Source organism: Caenorhabditis remanei, chromosome V (genome assembly GCF_010183535.1).
Source record: "Caenorhabditis remanei strain PX506 chromosome V, whole genome shotgun sequence".
Taxonomy (NCBI): Eukaryota; Metazoa; Nematoda; class Chromadorea; order Rhabditida; family Rhabditidae; genus Caenorhabditis; species Caenorhabditis remanei.
In genome coordinates, this window is record NC_071332.1 from 15,785,527 (window position 1) to 15,804,515 (window position 18,989).

General features: G+C 35.7%; 4 protein-coding genes across 4 annotated transcripts; 2 read left to right on the forward strand and 2 right to left on the reverse strand.

Annotated features, from left to right (window-relative positions):
• Positions 1-2,018: 2,018 nt before the first annotated feature.
• Positions 2,019-5,377, forward strand: GCK72_020402 (uncharacterized protein; the record flags this gene model as incomplete). The annotated part of the gene is made up of 4 exons (XM_053733559.1): positions 2,019-2,117; positions 2,903-3,289; positions 3,340-3,703; positions 5,127-5,377. The coding sequence occupies 4 exons, from the start codon at positions 2,019-2,021 to the stop codon at positions 5,375-5,377; spliced, it is 1,101 nt and encodes a 366-aa protein (XP_053582472.1).
• A 5,673-nt stretch (positions 5,378-11,050) lies between these two features.
• GCK72_020403 (uncharacterized protein) lies at positions 11,051-13,754 on the reverse strand (the record flags this gene model as incomplete). The annotated part of the gene is made up of 3 exons (XM_053733560.1): positions 11,051-11,159; positions 12,464-12,767; positions 13,670-13,754. 3 exons carry the CDS (start codon positions 13,752-13,754, stop codon positions 11,051-11,053), a joined length of 498 nt encoding a protein of 165 aa, XP_053582473.1.
• A 278-nt stretch (positions 13,755-14,032) lies between these two features.
• Positions 14,033-16,013, reverse strand: GCK72_020404 (uncharacterized protein; the record flags this gene model as incomplete). Its single annotated transcript, XM_003116146.1, has 6 exons — positions 14,033-14,180; positions 14,231-14,332; positions 14,389-14,977; positions 15,021-15,149; positions 15,744-15,810; positions 15,855-16,013. The coding sequence occupies 6 exons, from the start codon at positions 16,011-16,013 to the stop codon at positions 14,033-14,035; spliced, it is 1,194 nt and encodes a 397-aa protein (XP_003116194.1).
• A 2,698-nt stretch (positions 16,014-18,711) lies between these two features.
• Positions 18,712-18,989, forward strand: GCK72_020405 (uncharacterized protein; the record flags this gene model as incomplete). Its single annotated transcript, XM_003116013.1, has 2 exons — positions 18,712-18,725; positions 18,782-18,989. The coding sequence occupies 2 exons, from the start codon at positions 18,712-18,714 to the stop codon at positions 18,987-18,989; spliced, it is 222 nt and encodes a 73-aa protein (XP_003116061.1).

Genomic DNA, 18,989 nt, shown 5'->3' on the forward strand with positions numbered 1-18,989 from the left:
TGACAATTTTTGAGGAAAAGTTACCTAGATTCTGTAATTAGGTTTTGATCAACTTACTTTACCTTCTCTTACTTAAAAAGAAAACACATTTTCAAACCTTTTTATGCAAATTTCATTAAAACGGACGTTTTTAATGTTGTTGAATAAGAAAAGGTGAAGTTGATCAAAATCAAATTACAGAATCTAGGTAACTTTTCCTCAAAAATTGTCATTTTGGTGAGTTTATCCACTTGATGAACATCAAATTTGAATCCACGTAAGCGAAAATAATCATAAATAAAATTTGACACTTTGAAATTGTGGATTTTCAATTTTTCACGTGACCTTTTATACAGAACTTACAATGCTGTTGTTTGGTACAAAATCGGTATCGATACCGTTTCTGTACTTTCGAATAAACTTGGAGAAAACTTTTTTCACGTGATCTTTTATGCAGAGTACAGAATAGGTATGAATACCAAATCTGGAGGAATTTCTTGGTACAAAATCGGTATCCATACCGATTCTGTACTTTTGAATAAACTTTGAAAAAAGAACAGAAAATGACGTGAACAGACAAAAGTGAAGCAGATTTGTGCTTACATGATATTTTTCACACATATTTCAACGGAATCAAAGCTGAGAAATGAATATGTGCTAGTACAGAGTTTCTCAATTTTTAATAAAATATAATCGCTAGCAAAAAATTTTGAAATTTTGACCGTCTTATATAGTTGATTTGATCTACAGGGATCTCTAACTTTTCGAGATGTTCCTGTAAGAAAATGAGCAATTAAGAGGAAGCAATTAAGAAAGTTAATTACCGTATCATCCTGATTAAGAAGCTCCGGTCCACAAGAAATAACTAGTAACGGGAAAACGAAGAATAATAATAGAAACCGAATCATGTTTAGAGCTCGATCTTTTACACAGACTCAAAATCATATGGCGAGGGCTCAAAAGACTGTTCAAACATACGGTAACTATTATGGAAATTGTTTTGGGAAATTCACAATATGTAAATTATTATTATCCGAATAATAAATTACTGGGCATTTGTATGTACTAGGGATGCAGTCATTTTGTTTGTTTTGTTTGAAATACATATATGAAATTATGATCTTATTGGGAATAGGATGGGAGGGAGATCGGATTCGGTACGTATGGAAAGCAGACAGGTAAGAACCGGAGCAGGTGGGAACCAGAGTTGTGCGGAATTCCGACTTCCGACTTCCAACTTCCGTTTTAGAAAATTTTACTTACGACTTCCGTCATTTCATAACTGTGAAATTTAGGAAGAATACATTTCGCAGAAATACATGGAAAAAAAGGTAAAAAAGGACTGAAAATAGGCTCTTCTTCACACAAAAACTAATTTTCCACTGATTTTCGCGAATTTTAGATTTTTCGCATGGAGTTTTGAACATTTGCGAAAAAAAAACTACTTCCGATTTCCGACTTCCGACTTCCGGACGTTTTTTTTTCTTCCGATCTCTGTTGAGAACCGAATAATTTAGAAGACTCAGACACTCTAAAATTTGAAAAAAACCACACATTCTAGAACCCGGTCATTTCGAAACTGAGACGGTCCGAAACCGCACGACTTAGATATTCAAAAATCAGGACATCTTGAAACCGGACATTTCAAAACTACGACAGATTGAAACCGAGAAATTTTGAACCCAACCTAAGCTAGATATTTCAAAACTAGCCGTTTTGAAACCAGACAGTTAAGAACTGAGATATTTAGAAACTGAGAGAATTTCGGTTTTCAAACGTCCGGTTCTCAAATGTCTCCGTTTTTAAACGTCTCATTTTCATTTTGAAATTTTGTGGTTTCTGCCACTCAACACATCGACATAATCCACTGGACTCACTAGGTTTACGGAAATAATCTAATCTCAAAAACAAAGATCCAGCACACTTTTTGCTCACCTTCTAATCTCTTAGCTCCCTTCCCCTTCTTCTGATTTTAGGCTAAAAAAGAAAGAATTTTCAAGATTATAATTTCATTTCTGTCTTATTTCCAGTCTACTGACATGACGCTTTCTTTTGTTCCATTGGATTGGAGTCCTATTTCGGAAAAAACGAAACGATGTGAGATATGCAATCGAGTGGCATTCGGGAAGCATTATGGGGTGAGTTGAAATTAATGAAATTGGCGGAAAAATGGGTAGAGTTTAAAAATTTCAGCTGTTTTTATAAATGAAGAAACAAATCAATAGTTGCGTAAAATTATATAGCATAGACATAACCTATAATTTTCGAATTTCAGTAAATGTTGAGATCGTGGCACTGGTTCAGTGTTGACTGTATCTTTTCAATTTTACATATATCATTATTACTACTATTATGTACTTATTTATTTACGAACAGTGCCGTGTAGTAAGCTACATATGTATGTATATAATTTGACCTTTTTCAGTTGTAACTGACCAACATTGAGAGGGTGTTACAGTATCACTGATTGTCCTACCAAATAAGCTATGTATAAACCATACATAACAAAGGTAGAGTTTCATTTTTGTAGTTGTCAACTTTTTTGTAAGAACAATCCTTAGCAAGTTACATGTCGACAAAGTAATTTCTCCCCCAAATCGTCCAATTTCAATGCAAAATAGAGTGATTTTCGACTCCCATTAAAATGACCGTAACTCTCTAGGGAGTGACCGTACAAAAAAGTTGTGAACTACAAAAATGAAGCTCTATTATTGTTCTGTATGGTTTGTACATAATTTACTTTGTGGGATAAGCAGTGATACCGTAACACCCTCTCAATGTTGATCATTTTCAACTGGAAAAAGACAAATTGTATATCTTACTGCATACTGTAGGTAAAAAGATACAACAGTTATAACCTGGATTTTATTAGAGATCTCTCGCAGACACTCTAGCTTATCTTCTCTAATTGAAACCATTCCAGGCCCTCTCCTGCTACGCCTGCAAAATGTTCTATCGCCGTGTTGTTGTCAAAAAGTTATCCTATAAATGTCGTGGATTCAATGAATGTTCCAGAAGTCCCAAACGTCTTCTGAAGTGTCAAGCATGCCGGTATCAAAAGTGTCAGGATAAGGGAATGTATATGGAGCCGTTGGAGGATGATGAAGTGAAGTCAGAAGAGGCTTCTGATGATGGAATACTAGAACTGACATCTCCAAATCAAAAAATCGAAAAATTATCTATTCTTCTGAAAAATTTAAATATAATGGATAAGAAGAGACATGCCAAGCTGAAATCTTTCTACTCATTGAATGATGAGAGTCTGGAGACTATTTTGATGCATCCTGGTGTAGTGAGAAATACCAAAAAAGTGAGATTAGAGATCCATTACATTTCCAAGTACCTCACTTCTGATTTCAGGACCCAGATCATCAAGTGACTCCCGAGGAGTGGGCGTTCCTTGCACTTTACTCTCACATTACCTATTTTCACAACTTTGAATTTATTCGAGAACTTGGAATGGACGACAAGAAGAAAATATTTCAGTATAACACTCTGAAGCTTACATATTTCTGTGGATTAATGAGAACTTTGAACGAGAAACGAATGAGAATGTTGAATCCAGGAGGACAGGAGATCTATCCGGATGATCTTATTGATTTGTATCGGACGAATCCACATAATTTGGCGAGAATTTGTTGTCAGCCGGTGAATAGGTTGATTGAGTTGAAGGTTACTAATGAGGAGTATTGCTTGATGAATATTATTTTCTTTTGTAATCCAGGTGAGTCTTTTTTCACGATGCCACTATCACAATTGCAATCCGGGTCGAAACAGGCCGGCAAACTTGTCACGGGCCGAGGCGGGCCAAAATCGGAATTTTTCTTGGCCCGGGGTTCAAAATTCAAAAATGTTTCAACTAAATTTTGACCGAAAGTTTGAAATTTTTTGACTATACTTCAGAATTTAATCAAAAGCTAGTTATGCATCAAAAATTGGATTTTTTAAAGAAACATTTCAAAACAATTCAAAAAATTTGGTAAAAAATATGTATATTTTCTTGAAGCCGGGCCTGCCCTGGCAAAGGCAAGATCTGAAAAATATCATACTTGTCAAATCACGGGCCGGGTCGGAAGATTTGAAGAAAGGCCCAGCCCGGCCCTTGATAAGTTTTAAAAATATACCAAAATGTAGATCTCGGCGGGTTCTATGTCCGTGATCTTCCAGGAGCCGTATGGCAATTTGTTAATGTTCCGCAGGCCAAACTAAGATGATTTTCGAAAAAATGATTTTCGCGTTTTTGGCACTTTTTTCCCGAACCGCGGCCTATTAACGACTACCCATCGGACATAGAACCCGCCGATATCTATGCACATTTTGGTATATTTTTCAACTCATACATCGAGTTTTAAGCAAGTTATGTGACGGCCCACACAGGTTCACTTTTAGTCCATATGAATATAAATTATTTTCCCGCGAAACCAGAAGTCTAGTGAAGCGCGTTTGCACACGACTTGGCAGGCCGCCAATTGAGTAGCCGCTCAGTCGCATCGCGTGCTTATAACGTGGACAAACAATATGGAGTTAAAGTTTCGATTTTTTTTTGAATTTCGCGCTAATACGCAAATTTTTTTAGAGCGCACATGTTTCATATGGACTTTCTATGACCCTATGGGACCGGTTCGCAATTATGTTTTTAATTTACATGTCTTCTCACCGGTTTGTGATATCAAACTACAAAAGCGTAAAATTTTAAGTATTTTATTAGTTGACAATATTTCGATGTACTGATACATCAGGAGATAACGAGATTTAAAAGTTTTAGAGAGATGGGGATGCTTCTCTGCGTCTCTCAGTCATATCTCTCCAGGGAAGCAGTGTACAAAAAAGTTTTCGATTACAAAAACAATTCAGCGTTTTTTGAAAATTAGGGAGTGAGAGAGCGCGCGCAGACAACAAGAAACTCTAGCTTCTCTGTGTCTCTTCAACCACCTGTTCAGTTGAATCAATTGAGAATGGACTGTGTATAGAAAACCCAAAATATACCTTCTACTGGATAACAATCGCAGACTGATAGACGCAGAAAAGCTAGAGTGTCTGACTGTCTGCCGATGCTTTCTTGTTCTCTTTAATTATTAAGCTAGCAACTATTTGCTGTCAACTACCAAAATGTATGAAATTTCATGCCCAACTTATTTCTATTCCAGCCATCCCCGACATATCCGACGAAGCCAGACTCATCCTATCCCGCCACCAAGGCATCTACAGTAATGCCCTATTCCAATACTGTGAACTGACTAATCAGCAGAATGCGCCGACTCGAATGACTGATTTGATATGGTTATATGAGTACATCACAAAGAATTCCCAAGAAATGGAGACTCTATTCATGATCTTTCATTGTAATGCTCCACACTTCAAGTTCAGAAAGTTGATAAGAGACACTTTTCATTTTTGAATCACATTCTTGATTATGGGTTAATTTGATATAAATAAAAAAGAATCGAAAACATTACAGAAAAATACAATCGATGCAGGAGGTTGTATGAATTTTTATAATACGTCGGCACACAATTATCTCCTTGATTCTCTTCATCACAAAGCACTCGCTTGTGATGACCCGCGTCTACTGAAGAAAACTTCAGCCCGGATAAGTATAGACTATTACAGCACCAGGCTCGATCAGTCTAACCGGAACCGACACAGATAAGAATGGTGGGGGAAGTTAATTTCATAAAAAGTACCCTGTTTTTCGAAATTTCAATCATAATTTTATTGATTTCTAGATTAAAAAAGTCCTGTTTTTAGGAATTTCAATCATAATTTCGTTGATTTCTAGATTTAAAAAAGTAGCCTGTTTTTAGGAATTTCAATCATAATTTTATTGATTTCTAGATTAAAAAAGTCCTGTTTTTAGGAATTTCAATCATAATTTCGTTGATTTCTAACCCGGGAGGATTCAAACCCGCGTCTACTGAAGAAAACTTCAGCCCGGATAAGTATAGACTATTACAGCACCAGGCTCGATCAGTCTAACCGGAACCGACACAGATAAGAATGGTGGGGGAAGTTAATTTCATAAAAAGTACCCTGTTTTTCGAAATTTCAATCATAATTTTATTGATTTCTAGATTAAAAAAGTACCCTGTTTTTCGAAATTTCAATCATAATTTTATTGATTTCTAGATTTAAAAAAGTAGCCTGTTTTTAGGAATTTCAATCATAATTTTATTGATTTCTAGATTAAAAAAGTACCCTGTTTTTCGAAATTTCAATCATAATTTTATTGATTTCTAGATTAAAAAAGTCCTGTTTTTAGGAATTTCAATCATAATTTTATTGATTTCTAGATTAAAAAAGTCCTGTTTTTGGGAATTTCAATCATAATTTCGTTGATTTCTAACCCGGGAGGATTCAAACCCGCGTCTACTGAAGAAAACTTCAGCCCGGATAAGTATAGACTATTACAGCACCAGGCTCGATCAGTCTAACCGGAACCGACACAGATAAGAATGGTGGGGGAAGTTAATTTCATAAAAAGTACCCTGTTTTTCGAAATTTCAATCATAATTTTATTGATTTCTAGATTAAAAAAGTACCCTGTTTTTCGAAATTTCAATCATAATTTTATTGATTTCTAGATTTAAAAAAGTAGCCTGTTTTTAGGAATTTCAATCATAATTTTATTGATTTCTAGATTAAAAAAGTCCTGTTTTTAGGAATTTCAATCATAATTTCGTTGATTTCTAACCCGGGAGGATTCAAACCCGCGTCTACTGAAGAAAACTTCAGCCCGGATAAGTATAGACTATTACAGCACCAGGCTCGATCAGTCTAACCGGAACCGACACAGATAAGAATGGTGGGGGAAGTTAATTTCATAAAAAGTACCCTGTTTTTCGAAATTTCAATCATAATTTTATTGATTTCTAGATTAAAAAAGTACCCTGTTTTTCGAAATTTCAATCATAATTTTATTGATTTCTAGATTAAAAAAGTACCCTGTTTTTCGAAATTTCAATCATAATTTTATTGATTTCTAGATTAAAAAAGTCCTGTTTTTAGGAATTTCAATCATAATTTCGTTGATTTCTAACCCGGGAGGATTCAAACCCGCGTCTACTGAAGAAAACTTCAGCCCGGATAAGTATAGACTATTACAGCACCAGGCTCGATCAGTCTAACCGGAACCGACACAGATAAGAATGGTGGGGGAAGTTAATTTCATAAAAAGTACCCTGTTTTTCGAAATTTCAATCATAATTTTATTGATTTCTAGATTAAAAAAGTACCCTGTTTTTCGAAATTTCAATCATAATTTTATTGATTTCTAGATTTAAAAAAGTAGCCTGTTTTTAGGAATTTCAATCATAATTTTATTGATTTCTAGATTAAAAAAGTACCCTGTTTTTCGAAATTTCAATCATAATTTTATTGATTTCTAACCCGGGAGGATTCAAACCCGCGTCTACTGAAGAAAACTTCAGCCCGGATAAGTATAGACTATTACAGCACCAGGCTCGATCAGTCTAACCGGAACCGACACAGATAAGAATGGTGGGGGAAGTTAATTTCATAAAAAGTACCCTGTTTTTCGAAATTTCAATCATAATTTTATTGATTTCTAGATTAAAAAAGTACCCTGTTTTTCGAAATTTCAATCATAATTTTATTGATTTCTAGATTTAAAAAAGTAGCCTGTTTTTAGGAATTTCAATCATAATTTTATTGATTTCTAGATTAAAAAAGTCCTGTTTTTAGGAATTTCAATCATAATTTCGTTGATTTCTAACCCGGGAGGATTCAAACCCGCGTCTACTGAAGAAAACTTCAGCCCGGATAAGTATAGACTATTACAGCACCAGGCTCGATCAGTCTAACCGGAACCGACACAGATAAGAATGGTGGGGGAAGTTAATTTCATAAAAAGTACCCTGTTTTTAGGAATTTCAATCATAATTTTATTGATTTCTAGATTAAAAAAGTACCCTGTTTTTCGAAATTTCAATCATAATTTTATTGATTTCTAGATTAAAAAAGTACCCTGTTTTTCGAAATTTCAATCATAATTTTATTGATTTCTAGATTAAAAAGTCCTGTTTTTAGGAATTTCAATCATAATTTCGTTGATTTCTAACCCGGGAGGATTCAAACCCGCGTCTACTGAAGAAAACTTCAGCCCGGATAAGTATAGACTATTACAGCACCAGGCTCGATCAGTCTAACCGGAACCGACACAGATAAGAATGGTGGGGGAAGTTAATTTCATAAAAAGTACCCTGTTTTTAGGAATTTCAATCATAATTTTATTGATTTCTAGATTAAAAAAGTAGCCTGTTTTTAGGAATTTCAATCATAATTTTATTGATTTCTAGATTAAAAAAGTCCTGTTTTTAGGAATTTCAATCATAATTTCGTTGATTTCTAACCCGGGAGGATTCAAACCCGCGTCTACTGAAGAAAACTTCAGCCCGGATAAGTATAGACTATTACAGCACCAGGCTCGATCAGTCTAACCGGAACCGACACAGATAAGAATGGTGGGGGAAGTTAATTTCATAAAAAGTACCCTGTTTTTAGGAATTTCAATCATAATTTTATTGATTTCTAGATTAAAAAAGTACCCTGTTTTTCGAAATTTCAATCATAATTTTATTGATTTCTAGATTAAAAAAGTCCTGTTTTTAGGAATTTCAATCATAATTTCGTTGATTTCTAACCCGGGAGGATTCAAACCCGCGTCTACTGAAGAAAACTTCAGCCCGGATAAGTATAGACTATTACAGCACCAGGCTCGATCAGTCTAACCGGAACCGACACAGATAAGAATGGTGGGGGAAGTTAATTTCATAAAAAGTACCCTGTTTTTCGAAATTTCAATCATAATTTTATTGATTTCTAGATTAAAAAAGTACCCTGTTTTTCGAAATTTCAATCATAATTTTATTGATTTCTAGATTAAAAAAGTACCCTGTTTTTCGAAATTTCAATCATAATTTTATTGATTTCTAGATTTAAAAAAGTAGCCTGTTTTTAGGAATTTCAATCATAATTTTATTGATTTCTAGATTAAAAAAGTCCTGTTTTTAGGAATTTCAATCATAATTTTATTGATTTCTAGATTAAAAAAGTCCTGTTTTTAGGAATTTCAATCATAATTTCGTTGATTTCTAACCCGGGAGGATTCAAACCCGCGTCTACTGAAGAAAACTTCAGCCCGGATAAGTATAGACTATTACAGCACCAGGCTCGATCAGTCTAACCGGAACCGACACAGATAAGAATGGTGGGGGAAGTTAATTTCATAAAAAGTACCCTGTTTTTCGAAATTTCAATCATAATTTTATTGATTTCTAGATTAAAAAAGTACCCTGTTTTTCGAAATTTCAATCATAATTTTATTGATTTCTAGATTTAAAAAAGTAGCCTGTTTTTAGGAATTTCAATCATAATTTTATTGATTTCTAGATTAAAAAAGTCCTGTTTTTAGGAATTTCAATCATAATTTTATTGATTTCTAGATTAAAAAAGTAGCCTGTTTTTAGGAATTTCAATCATAATTTCGTTGATTTCTAACCCGGGAGGATTCAAACCCGCGTCTACTGAAGAAAACTTCAGCCCGGATAAGTATAGACTATTACAGCACCAGGCTCGATCAGTCTAACCGGAACCGACACAGATAAGAATGGTGGGGGAAGTTAATTTCATAAAAAGTACCCTGTTTTTCGAAATTTCAATCATAAATTTATTGATTTCTAGATTAAAAAAGTACCCTGTTTTTCGAAATTTCAATCATAATTTTATTGATTTCTAGATTTAAAAAAGTAGCCTGTTTTTAGGAATTTCAATCATAATTTCGTTGATTTCTAACCCGGGAGGATTCAAACCCGCGTCTACTGAAGAAAACTTCAGCCCGGATAAGTATAGACTATTACAGCACCAGGCTCGATCAGTCTAACCGGAACCGACACAGATAAGAATGGTGGGGGAAGTTAATTTCATAAAAAGTACCCTGTTTTTCGAAATTTCAATCATAAATTTATTGATTTCTAGATTAAAAAAGTACCCTGTTTTTCGAAATTTCAATCATAATTTTATTGATTTCTAGATTTAAAAAAGTAGCCTGTTTTTAGGAATTTCAATCATAATTTTATTGATTTCTAGATTAAAAAAGTCCTGTTTTTAGGAATTTCAATCATAATTTTATTGATTTCTAGATTAAAAAAGTAGCCTGTTTTTAGGAATTTCAATCATAATTTCGTTGATTTCTAACCCGGGAGGATTCAAACCCGCGTCTACTGAAGAAAACTTCAGCCCGGATAAGTATAGACTATTACAGCACCAGGCTCGATCAGTCTAACCGGAACCGACACAGATAAGAATGGTGGGGGAAGTTAATTTCATAAAAAGTACCCTGTTTTTCGAAATTTCAATCATAATTTTATTGATTTCTAGATTAAAAAAGTACCCTGTTTTTCGAAATTTCAATCATAATTTTATTGATTTCTAGATTTAAAAAAGTAGCCTGTTTTTAGGAATTTCAATCATAATTTTATTGATTTCTAGATTAAAAAAGTAGCCTGTTTTTAGGAATTTCAATCATAATTTTATTGATTTCTAGATTAAAAAAGTCCTGTTTTTAGGAATTTCAATCATAATTTTATTGATTTCTAGATTAAAAAAGTCCTGTTTTTAGGAATTTCAATCATAATTTCGTTGATTTCTAACCCGGGAGGATTCAAACCCGCGTCTACTGAAGAAAACTTCAGCCCGGATAAGTATAGACTATTACAGCACCAGGCTCGATCAGTCTAACCGGAACCGACACAGATAAGAATGGTGGGGGAAGTTAATTTCATAAAAAGTACCCTGTTTTTCGAAATTTCAATCATAAATTTATTGATTTCTAGATTTAAAAAAGTCCTGTTTTTAGGAATTTCGGTTATAATTTCGTTGATTTCTAACCCGGGAGGATTCAAACCCGCGTCTACCGGGGTATCCTTCAGCCCGGGTATTATAGACTACTACATCCTCTGATCGACGGGTCTAACCGGTACCGACACAGATAAGAATGGTGGGGGAAGTCAAAGTTTTTTCTTGCGTTTTCAACTTACGTCTATCAAGTTGATCGTCATTTGATTCGTCTTGATCCATTACTTTCTTGTCCACCGTTTCTTGCACTCGACCGTTTCTTATCTATCAAGCCGGTCGGTTTGCTCTTCATGCACTGTGCTTTAGCACTGAAAAAGAAAGCATTAGTTCATAAACGAACTGAGAAAATAGGGAGTTTAAGTACGAGATAAATAATGGTTATGTGGATATTTCAAAGATGGCCAAAAAAGAGAAGATAGAAGAGTCACCATCCAGTACGGAAAGATGGTGGACGACTGAGCCAAGAAGATGATGATGAAGAGACTGGGGCCAGTGGGCGGAGTCTAGTAGGAAACAGTCATTTGTTGGTCTAATAGGATCAGTGAATTCCCAAGGAGATAAGTGAGCGGGTGGTTTGTGTTAACAGTAATGAGACAATAGAAAAGTGTCTATCTATTATATGTTCACTTGGGAAAGGGCACGGAAAAAGAAGGAAAGAGGTTGATGAGGTCAAACAAAAACGAAAAAAACACAGTCATCTGGCAAAGGACAGGTGGGCCCTCTTATCCTACCGTTCAAGGTTCCAAGTTTCCCCCAAAGTCATCCGTTTGGACCGATTTCCCAAGAAGATAAGGAGGCAGATGGTAAGACGTGAAAAACAATGCCTCTGATAATATACCGGGAGAGACAATGTGTAAATTAGTTGACATGTCTACGTTGAAAAATGGATATTTCTACGTTGAAAAATGGATATTTCTACGTTGAAAAATGGACATTTCTACGTTGAAAAATGGATATTTCAAACATGGATATTTTTCGATTTACTAAAAAAAAATTTTGAATATTTTCCGAAAAAAAAAGGGAAAATATTTTCATTTATTCGAAGCAACTGTCACTGGCGATATACAGTGTACTGTGCTCGCATCTTTTTTCTCCCGACTTAAGAAAAATCCTTATTATTACATGTTGCTCAGAAAAGCTAGAGTGTCTGACTGTCTGCCGATGCTTTCTTGTTCTCTTTAATTATTAAGCTAGCAACTATTTGCTGTCAACTACCAAAATGTATGAAATTTCATGCCCAACTTATTTCTATTCCAGCCATCCCCGACATATCCGACGAAGCCAGACTCATCCTATCCCGCCACCAAAGCATCTACAGTAATGCCCTATTCCAATACTGTGAACTGACTAATCAGCAGAATGCGCCGACTCGAATGACTGATTTGATATGGTTATATGAGTACATCACAAAGAATTCCCAAGAAATGGAGACTCTATTCATGATTTTTCATTGTAATGCTCCACATTTCAAGTTCAGAAAGTTGATAAGAGACACTTTTCATTTTTGAATCACATTCTTGATTATGGGTTAATTTGATATAAATAAAAAAGAATCGAAAACATTACAGAAAAATACAATCGATGCAGGAGGTTGTATGAATTTTTAAAATACATCGGCACACAATTATCCCCTTGATTCTCTTCATCACAAAGCACTCGCCTCTCCAGACTCTGTTCCAGCACTCCTCTGTCTCTCCGGCTTAAAATAAAGTTTACATATTGACCAAGATCCGGTCGATTCCTCATAAAGTCTTCAGTTTGAGCCATAAAAGTGCTGAACTGTTGATTCGCATAGTAGCGGTCCCAAAAAGGATCATCATCGTATCGAGGGAATGTGAAGTGAGATGCGATTTCAAGAAGACCGTCGGTGGATTCAGATGAGACTCCGAAAGAAAGAAGTTCGGTGCGAGTGGTTTCTGAAGATGGGAAGAATAATTCAGAATTCCAACAAGAGAACCTCGAGGGTCCGCGGATTTGGACCGATTTGAAGTTTCCTTACTGATTTCCAAACATTCCTTGCAATCATAAAAAAAACAAAAATCATGGCAGCAAATGACTAGTATTTTTGAGATCAGCATAAAATTTCCAAAATTTTGAGCCCCATATTGACTATACTGTGAGACTATCGAAAATTGGTCCACATTTTAGACACCCCAGGCACCAAATCTCAAAGTGGACGGAATATAGCCAATATGGGGCTCATAATTTTGCAAATTTTACGGAGATTTCAAAAACTAAACTTAAAATAGTGCCAGCGACCGTAGAAAAACATGACGACTAAATTTAAAATTCGAATTTTGAGAAAATATCTGAAAAATGGACCGATTCTCGAAGTTGTCAGAATATAGTCGAGATGGGGCTCAAAATTTCAGGAATTTTGTAGGTTGAAGTTTCAGATGTTGTGAAAAAAAGTTGTGAAAAACAAAAGTAGTTGAAATGACAGACTTTCAAAGCAAATAAACAGAAATAAAACTATTGAAACGTGTGTAATTTGGTTGATTCGGACGGTACACAAAGTTTGAAAACATATTTCAAATTTTTATAATATCAGATTTCTAATTATACAATTCTCACTCAAAAACGTTCCAGTCAGAGCTGTGCGGGAGTTTTTTTTGTAAAAGGAAGGCGGAATTCGGAAGTAAATTTTGAAAATGACCAATTTGAGGAAAATTGTTTCCATTCATCACTAAAAACGATTTTTGGCGTTGTTTTCATGCAAAATAGCATTAAAACCACCGAATTTTTGTCGAAAAATCAAAGATTTGATGAAAATTTTATATGGAAGTCGGCATGTGGAAGTCGGAAGTAATATATGTACCTTGATCCCATTCCGGCGGGTACGATGTAACTTGATTCGTGGAAAATATAGAAACTAGAATAACATAAGCCTTTAGATTGGTCATCGCAGTGAATGAAGCTCAAAAATATTTAAAAAATGACCGGATAGAGCAACCCACAAAAAATAAATAAGTATACACAGATCATTCCGTTTGTCCAGCTGTCTATATATGTTTTTTTTGGATTTTGAGGTGTATGCACTTATAGTATATAGCATCCGGAGCCCATTAGATCAAAAATCTGTAACTAACAAAAAAATCAAACAAGTTTATTTTCTCTCACTGTTTCACATAGTTTTCAGACCCGTTTCTAATTTAATGAATTTTAGAATATGTTACAATTATTACAACATATCGACCCTGGCACCCATTATCAGGTTCTGGTATCCGATGAAAAGTTTCTTCTCCTCCTTGATTTTCTTCGTTTTTTCATCGCTGTCAGCTCCACAGGCGATGCATTTCAGACAAGGGTACTCTTTGACTAGTTGTTTTCTGGAAATGGAAAAAAATTTGGTTGGAATTCAATAGTGTTAGTTACTCACCTAAAATTAGGACTGCACAGTAGGTATACAAAAATTCGAAGTAGAGAATTCACGGCGACGAGTATACTGACAGTATCCGATGCCAGGGTGTAGAATTTTGTGCTAAAAATATATTAAAAATTATTTCCATCATTTTGTCTATTGTCCAGATGTCCTACCTCGATCCATCCTCCATAAACAACAATGTATTCTCTGGCCACACATTTTCAAGAATTCCAATGAAAAGTGATAGCGATGAGCAACATAAATAAGTGGTGGCGATCGACACCATTGTCCACGTGGCGTACCGTAACTCATCTCGTCTCCTCTTATTCGAATTGATGGATTCTTTTCGTATCATCTCACTAACTTTCGGCATATCAATAAAAGTAGTGACCGCCCATCCAATACCGGTGAGTTTTCTCTTGGTGACCACCACAATGGAGATATTGAGCATAAGTAGTAAGGCGAATGGAACGAATATATGCAGGACAGTCATCACATAGAAATTGAACATCTGATAATGTTCCCAACCGGCTAGCAGTGGTGTATAGTCATAGTTCTCGTATATGGGACAGTCCGGACGGAATGTAATGTAATACTCAAAGAATGCAGGTAGTCTTAGAATAGCAACGCCCAGGAAGGTGACTCCAATAGTGACGAATCTTCCAGTTGAGTTGATCAGAAAGTTCAAGGAATTGATTTCAGCGACCACTATGAATCGCTCAATTGTAGCGCATAAGATGATATAAGTGGAGGCGAATTGCACTGAAGACAAAGAAATTGAGAGATTAAAATTCAAGGGACTTACCTAGCCGACTGAGGCCAAAGACAAACATAGCGTAGTCATGCCAGATATGGTAGAGGAATTCGTTTTTGTGGTAGATGGCAAGGGCGTCGACGGTGAAGAATGGGATGTAGAGGAGGTCCATTAGGAGATCTGGAACATAAAACGTCAGCATCTCAAGAGCGTTCAGTGCTACAGCAAAATTGTTATCTACTAAAATGTAGAGCATAAAATTTTGCATGTTTGATTAGTTAACAACTTTTTGCTAGCTTAAACCGCTGTGGAGATATAACGGTTGGAATTTGGTGAGCAAGAGAGCGAGGAACGACAGCGAGACACTCTAGCTTCTCTGCGTCTCCTGCTTGTATCTCTTTAGGGATCACTCACACAAAAAGGTTGATATTATGAATTCATTTTTATCTGTGCATGGGAAGACCGCGCCGCACTCGCGCGGCGGCCACGCCCACTCCCATTTTAACGCTGCGTTCCATTTTTGAACACTGCCGCAAGAAATGGGCGTGGCCGCCGCGCGAGTGCGGCGCGGTCTTCCCATGCACAGATAAAAATGAATTCATAATAATTACAAAATTGTAGAACATAGAATTTTGCATATCTTATTAGTTAACAACTTTTTGAGTCGAACGCTGTGGAGATATAACAACTTGAAATTTAATGTGCGAGAGAGCGCGCGGAGACAGTCAGACACTCTAGCTTCGCTGCGTCTCTCTTTATGAAATCTCTACTTACCCAAAACCGCCAATAACAACAGATACAACGCCGGGGACTTGGCTGATTTGGATTTGGTGAACAATCTCTGCAAAATTATACTCATATTCTCAAATTTTTCTTCCAACTCACAAATAGAATCCAATTACAAATGACACCAGCAATTGCAATCGGTGTCCCAATATAGACAATCAACGCGTATCGATTGAAATCATAGGATTCATTGTGGGAGCACTCGGGGGGCATCTCATCAGTTGTGTTCTGAGCAATATCCGGTGGGACACTGCTCATTTTGAGCCTGAAACAGAAATAATCTTTAGAAGGATGTCACGGAATATATAGGGAAGTTTTGTAGATCAAGAATCAAGGCGTCAGAAAATAAAAGATTTCGAAAATAATGATATCACAATCCGGGGATAAGCAAGTGTATCTGTACTTGGAAGAGTTCTGCAAAGTCTTTTTTAAGCTCCGCCCACTTTCAGTGATGCAGAAGAAAATTTATTGGAATACAAAACTAGGAGGATATGCGTCAGCGAGAATTCGAAATGGAACAGAAAAAATGACGGACGTTGTCTCGTACTAATAGGGTGGTGTAGGGAGGAAGTGTATATAGAAACAGGTGAAAAATGGGAAAAATTGCTCCAAGAACTAGCACGGGCAGGTGGATCAGAAAGTGGACGATTTTCTCAAATTTGGCAAAAATTTTAGATTTTACTGTGTCTATACACAGGAAAATAAGAAGAGAGGCGTGGCTTGGAGTACGTGAAAAAATAGGGATGGAATTGGATACTTTTCGTCAAAAATAGATAGGTCTACCTGACTGAAAAATAAGTATCTAATAGTAAGAACTGGTATCAGGTTACTGGAGAAAAATGACAGGGTGTTGGAAATAGAATGGCCTAAAAAACCAAGAGAGAGAGAGACACAGAGAAGCTAGAGTGTCTGACTGTCAGCGTCACAACACTCTAGCTGTTTAATCTTCAAATCGTTATATCTCCACCACGTTTGATGCTCTTAAAAAGGTTTTAACAAACAAAATGTGTAAAATTTCACGCTGATCATTTTTGCAGTTAAAATTTTTTCAATAACTCTAAACGCTTTTGAGATATAGGTGTTTTAGTGTGTCTAGTGAGAGACGCAGAGAAGCTAGAGCGCCTGACTGTCTGCGCGCGCTCTCTACCTCACTAAACTGCAAATTGTTATATCTCCACAGGGTTTGACTGTACAAAAAAGTTGTCAACTAACAAAATGTGTAAAATTTTATGCTGAATATTTTTGCAGTTAACAATTTTTCAATAACACTAAACGTTGTTGAGATATTACCAAAAAACAGAACCCCCCCCCCTTTCTTCTAAGAGACCAAAATTATCAACTTCAATAATAAAACTATTCACTTAAATAAAACTATTCACTTAAATCTCATCTGAAAATTTCTAGAACTGATTTTCATCCTATTATTTTTCTGATCTAAACCAGAAGCAACAAAATCCGATCAATTTTTTCTTTAGCTTCTTATCCACAGCAAATGAAAAATTGATCCGTCTTCTCTGGGCTCCGAGAGCTCTCATTTATCAGAGACAACAGATCAAAAACATATGCTGAAGAAAAATGACTCGAAACATATGTGAAGTCAGATGAGGTCAATATGATCTTAGATTCTTCAAAAATTCATGAAAAAAATTATTGGAAAAGGGGGGAAGGGGTTCGTGACTGAATATTTTAGGACGGATGAAAAGATCGAAATTGGTTTTTTGACGAGGACATTTTTGAATGGGTTTACCAATAAATTCCGCAACAATAAAAGCCTTAAATGAATAATTGATTCGGTTTAGCACTCTGGAGTGAGTACAAACATAAATATGTGAGAAATTGAATGATGCTAGGAGACATGAAATATTTAGAAGGGGGTGAGGTTGGCAATTGGAAGATGATGATATGGGGGGTTCGAGTAGATCATGAATTTTCTTATGAGGGTGGACATTTGGATATCAGGAGGCACAGATAGAACTAGATATGCAGAACTCGTTCACTAAAGCGCGTGTATCTTCACAGCTTTCATCGCTATCAAAAAATTTTGTAAATAAAAATGTTGAGTGGAAAATTTTACACGTTTTGCTAGTTGACAGCTTTTTGATAGCACTGATCCCTGTGGAGATAAAACGATTTGAAGTTTAGTGTGTGAGAGAGCGCGCGCAGACAGCCAGACACTCTAGCTTCTCTGCGTCTCTCTTCAAATATACTGAAACGTCAGTATCTCAATAGCATTTAGTATTATTGAAAAACTGTTAACTGCAAAAATATTGAGCGGAAAATTTTACACATTTTGTTAGTTGACAACTTTTTTTGTAGAGTCCAGCGGTGCTGAGATATAATGAAGTTTAGTGAGTTTAGTGAGTGCACGCAGACAGTCAGACACTCTAGCTTCTCTGCGTCTCTCATCAAATCAACTAAAATCTAAAATGTTTCAACAGCATACAATTCTAGCAAAACATTTTAAATTACCAAAGTTGAAATTCCGCACATTTTGCTAGTTTCATCTCAAGTCCATGTCCATCTGTTCCATGCAGGACATCCGGACACACCTGGCCACAGACAGACATACATCATTCATAATCTGGTCCTATCATATCGAACTCCTCAAATATTCATCTCAAAGTACAAATATTGTCTCCTCTCACTCGATTTCTCCTCAATTTCTTTCTTTCAATTCCGCATGAATAACAAAAAAACAAAAAATGAATCCTCTCGATTCCTCTAGTTTGATGAAAATGAAATTGTGTTGATTTGGTCAAGAGAAAAGCGGGAGAAAACGGAATTTTTGATTACTTTTCGATAATCAAACAGAGTGAACCAGTTTTCTGGAAGAGAACTTCTCGAAACAAATAAATAAATTGGCAGTTTTTTTCATAAAAAAAGGTAAATAAATTGAAAAATTGGGAGTATAAAATGATAGAGAATTCTTGTCTGAAATCATATTTCTCTATAAGAAATGTTCTCTAAACTGTAAGTCCCTCATCGTGATTTCAGTCCAAGATTTTAAATTCCCTGTTTTATTTCAGCATCACCCTTCTCTTCACCCTCTTCGCCCTCGCCACGTGCCAATACTACGGTGGATATCCAACTGCTGGCGGTTACTACGGTACGAATGGAATCTATGGTGGCAGTGGTTATGGATATGGAGGTTATGGTGCCCCTGCTTATCCAGGACAGTATTACGGTGGATTCGAGTATGGAAGTCCATACGGATATGTTGGAAAGAAGAAGTAA